Source organism: Camelina sativa, chromosome 1 (genome assembly GCF_000633955.1).
Source record: "Camelina sativa cultivar DH55 chromosome 1, Cs, whole genome shotgun sequence".
Classification (NCBI taxonomy): domain Eukaryota; kingdom Viridiplantae; phylum Streptophyta; class Magnoliopsida; order Brassicales; family Brassicaceae; genus Camelina; species Camelina sativa.
In genome coordinates, this window is record NC_025685.1 from 4,118,074 (window position 1) to 4,122,047 (window position 3,974).

The following is a 3,974-nucleotide window of genomic DNA, read 5'->3' on the forward strand; positions in this document are numbered from 1 at the left end:
TTAATTATATGGGTGGTGGCTCAGCAACGTCGCTCGCTCCTGGGTTCCGTTTTCATCCCACGGACGAAGAACTTGTTCGTTACTATCTGAAACGAAAGATCTGTAATAAACCTTTTAAGTTCGATGCTATCTCTGTTACCGATGTATACAAATCCGAGCCTTGGGATCTCCCTGGTCAGTTCTGTTCTTCGATCTCTTCATGATCCATCCATTTGTATATAAAGCTATTATATTTATATCATTTAAGAAAATTTTGATTTTTGCTTTTTTTTTGGGTGGGAATGAAATTAGACAAGTCGAAGCTGAAAAGTAGAGACTTGGAGTGGTACTTCTTCAGTATGCTAGATAAGAAGTATGGTAACGGATCGAAGACGAATCGTGCGACTGAGATGGGTTATTGGAAGACGACAGGGAAAGATAGGGAGATTCGTAATGGGCCAAAGGTCGTTGGGATGAAGAAGACTCTTGTTTATCACAAAGGTCGAGCTCCTCGTGGCGAAAGAAGCAATTGGGTTATGCACGAGTATCGGTTGGTTGATGATGGACTCGAGAAAACTGGTGTTCATCAGCAAGTAAGAAGACTTGTAATAAGTTTTTTTTGTTGCCGTTTTTGTATATATGCAATTGGGATTGTGTTGTTGTTGTTGTTGACTTTGTTTTGGGAATTGTGGGAAGGATGCGTATGTGCTTTGTAGGATTTTTCAGAAGAGTGGCTCAGGACCTAAAAATGGAGAGCAGTATGGTGCTCCGTTTGTTGAGGAGGAGTGGGAGACAGAGGATGATATTATTACATTCGTACCTGATCCTGATCTTGGATGTGAAGATTATGTTTATGTCCATATGGATGACATTGATCAGGTTTGTCTTGTAGTTTTTAGGTTCTATTGCTTATCTTGATCCTTTACTGTTACCGTAATTGCGAATTTTTTTCTTTTCTCTTGATTGGGGATACGCAATATTTATGCATCAACTTATGGTCTGTCAGGCGCTAGAATGTTATATGTTTTGTACATGAATGACTAATAGGAGAGAGCATGATTGGGTGAGGTAGAACTGATATGAAGTCTTTGGTTTTATCAGGTTGTTTGGAACTTAGAAGCCTTAGGGATTTGGAAAATTCAGAGTGTTCTAGAGTTCAATCCTCATTTAGGTTTTGATTCTAAAGTTAACTGATATCTCTTAGGTAGCTTTTGGTCGATTGTTGTGTTTGTACTATCGAGGTTTCACTCTGTGGAATAAAGGAAGCTTATGCATATATCTCTATATCATCACTGATCTTATCAGATTCCGTACTAGGCTGTTTCTTATGTTCTTCCAGTTCTAAAATCGAAATTTATATCTTGCAGAAGCCTGACAACCTTGTGGTGTATGATGCCATTCCTCTCCCGTTAAACTTTAACCATGGGGAATCAAGCAATAATGCTGAAACAAACTACTCAGACTCCATAAACTATATACAACCAGGAAACTATGTGGACTATGGTGGCTACTTTGAGCAACCAGAAGAATCTTCTGAGAAAGATCAGAAGCTTATTATCCGTGATGGTAACCTTCATATTGACGCATTGTTTCAAGATGAAGAACATGGCTGTGGTGTCCAGGACGAGCACACGGAAAAATTGCAACCTTCTGGCAACATCTTTGGGACTGATTCATCAGGCTACAATGATTTTCCTGCTGAGAGCAACTATTTGACCGGTGGGGAGTTTCAGGATCCGAATAGTGATGTTCTGCAGAATGATGGTCTGTACCTGGAAACAAATGATCTCAGCAGTAGTCAGCAATATGGTTTCAACGTTGAAGATTATCTTACTTTCTTTGATGATGACGATGAGAATGCTCAATACTTGACTTTTGATCCTTCTGAACTGATGGGAGATGAAGATGTTTTTGTTGATCAAGAAGAGCTCTTTCAAGAGGTATGAAACCTTATATTTCGACTCGTTTTTGTTTCCTTTTATATTTGACTCACGTTTAAACCAACAGGTCGAGAAAGAGGAGACTACAGGAGACAAACAAGTGGTGGAAGCAAAAGAAAAGGATGAAGCATCTTGTTCAAAACAAGTTGATGCAGATGCAACAGAGTTTGAGCCAGGTAAAAAACCCTATTACCACAATCAGAACTTAACCCCCATATATATGTTAATAGGTGTCGCATGTTCTGTTTAAATGATTGATCAATTGCTAATAATGCAGATTACAAGTACCCGTTCCTCAAAAAGGCAACCCACATGTTGGGTGCTATTCCCGCTCCACCTGCGTTTGCTTCTGAGTTCCCTACAAAGGCTGCAGCTTTTCAGTTAAACGCAGGACAATCATCAGGTTCAGTTCATGTAACCGCAGGTATGATCACAATATCAGAGAGCAACATGGGCTGGTCATACGACAAAAACGCGAACCGTGACTTAATCCTTTCTTACCGTTTGGTCCAAGAGAATGCGTCCGGGAAATTAGGAAATAGTTTAACAAGGGCAATGTTAATCTTCATGTGTTTCTGGGTCCTCATACTCTCAGTTAGTTTCAAAGTAAGCACTTTGGTCACTTCCCAGTGATAAGTTCGACACTTTTTAAAACAAGACCTATGTGTTTGTACCCATTATTGATATAGATTTACTTGCAGTCTTCTGCTATTCTGTTTTGTTGTGTAACTATATTGAATAATCTCATTTTTGTATCATGGTTGACCGAAAAAAATTCATGGGTAAAAGTAATAGTATTGTTTAGGTAAATGCAATGTTTCAAAAACATATAAAAGTATCAGAGAGTAACAAGAAGACATTTAGTAATGTCGAAACACCCATCAAGCAAAAGATCGCAACACTCGACCTTTCCCCAAATTTCTCCGTCTTCACGCCTCTCCACTGAAATCTCCACACACCATATTTTATTTTTCAGAACAGAGGGATCATCATCGTCCACGATTTTCAAAAACAATATCAACATTTTACCGCAACTAACTATTTGTGACTGATAATCACCTAAGGGAAGTTTTTCAAGACCCTTCNAAAAGGATGAAGCATCTTGTTCAAAACAAGTTGATGCAGATGCAACAGAGTTTGAGCCAGGTAAAAAACCCTATTACCACAATCAGAACTTAACCCCCATATATATGTTAATAGGTGTCGCATGTTCTGTTTAAATGATTGATCAATTGCTAATAATGCAGATTACAAGTACCCGTTCCTCAAAAAGGCAACCCACATGTTGGGTGCTATTCCCGCTCCACCTGCGTTTGCTTCTGAGTTCCCTACAAAGGCTGCAGCTTTTCAGTTAAACGCAGGACAATCATCAGGTTCAGTTCATGTAACCGCAGGTATGATCACAATATCAGAGAGCAACATGGGCTGGTCATACGACAAAAACGCGAACCGTGACTTAATCCTTTCTTACCGTTTGGTCCAAGAGAATGCGTCCGGGAAATTAGGAAATAGTTTAACAAGGGCAATGTTAATCTTCATGTGTTTCTGGGTCCTCATACTCTCAGTTAGTTTCAAAGTAAGCACTTTGGTCACTTCCCAGTGATAAGTTCGACACTTTTTAAAACAAGACCTATGTGTTTGTACCCATTATTGATATAGATTTACTTGCAGTCTTCTGCTATTCTGTTTTGTTGTGTAACTATATTGAATAATCTCATTTTTGTATCATGGTTGACCGAAAAAAATTCATGGGTAAAAGTAATAGTATTGTTTAGGTAAATGCAATGTTTCAAAAACATATAAAAGTATCAGAGAGTAACAAGAAGACATTTAGTAATGTCGAAACACCCATCAAGCAAAAGATCGCAACACTCGACCTTTCCCCAAATTTCTCCGTCTTCACGCCTCTCCACTGAAATCTCCACACACCATATTTTATTTTTCAGAACAGAGGGATCATCATCGTCCACGATTTTCAAAAACAATATCAACATTTTACCGCAACTAACTATTTGTGACTGATAATCACCTAAGGGAAGTTTTTCAAGACCCTTC

At 38.8% G+C, this 3,974-nt stretch overlaps 2 protein-coding genes across 4 annotated transcripts in view; both read left to right on the forward strand.

Annotated features, from left to right (window-relative positions):
• LOC104763285 (NAC domain-containing protein 53-like) overlaps positions 1 to 2,674 on the forward strand; it is a 3,672-nt gene extending 998 nt beyond the window's left edge. The window contains exons 2-7 of one of the 3 annotated variants that reach the window (XM_010486741.1): positions 16 to 174; positions 292 to 572; positions 676 to 858; positions 1,347 to 1,919; positions 1,987 to 2,095; positions 2,197 to 2,674. In XM_010486741.1, coding sequence (XP_010485043.1) covers positions 16 to 174; positions 292 to 572; positions 676 to 858; positions 1,347 to 1,919; positions 1,987 to 2,095; positions 2,197 to 2,552 — 1,661 coding nt within the window. In that variant the 3' untranslated portion in view covers positions 2,553 to 2,674. Of the gene's footprint in view, positions 1 to 8; positions 175 to 291; positions 573 to 675; positions 859 to 1,346; positions 1,920 to 1,986; positions 2,096 to 2,196 lie in introns of those variants that run through there. The other 2 variants (XM_010486699.1, XM_010486791.1) reach the window with 2 other exon arrangements.
• Positions 3,012 to 3,644, forward strand: LOC104763476 (NAC domain-containing protein 53-like). Its single transcript, XM_010486869.1, has 2 exons — positions 3,012 to 3,065; positions 3,167 to 3,644. The coding sequence occupies exon 2, from the start codon at positions 3,202 to 3,204 to the stop codon at positions 3,520 to 3,522; it is 321 nt and encodes a 106-aa protein (XP_010485171.1). The 5' UTR covers positions 3,012 to 3,065; positions 3,167 to 3,201; the 3' UTR covers positions 3,523 to 3,644.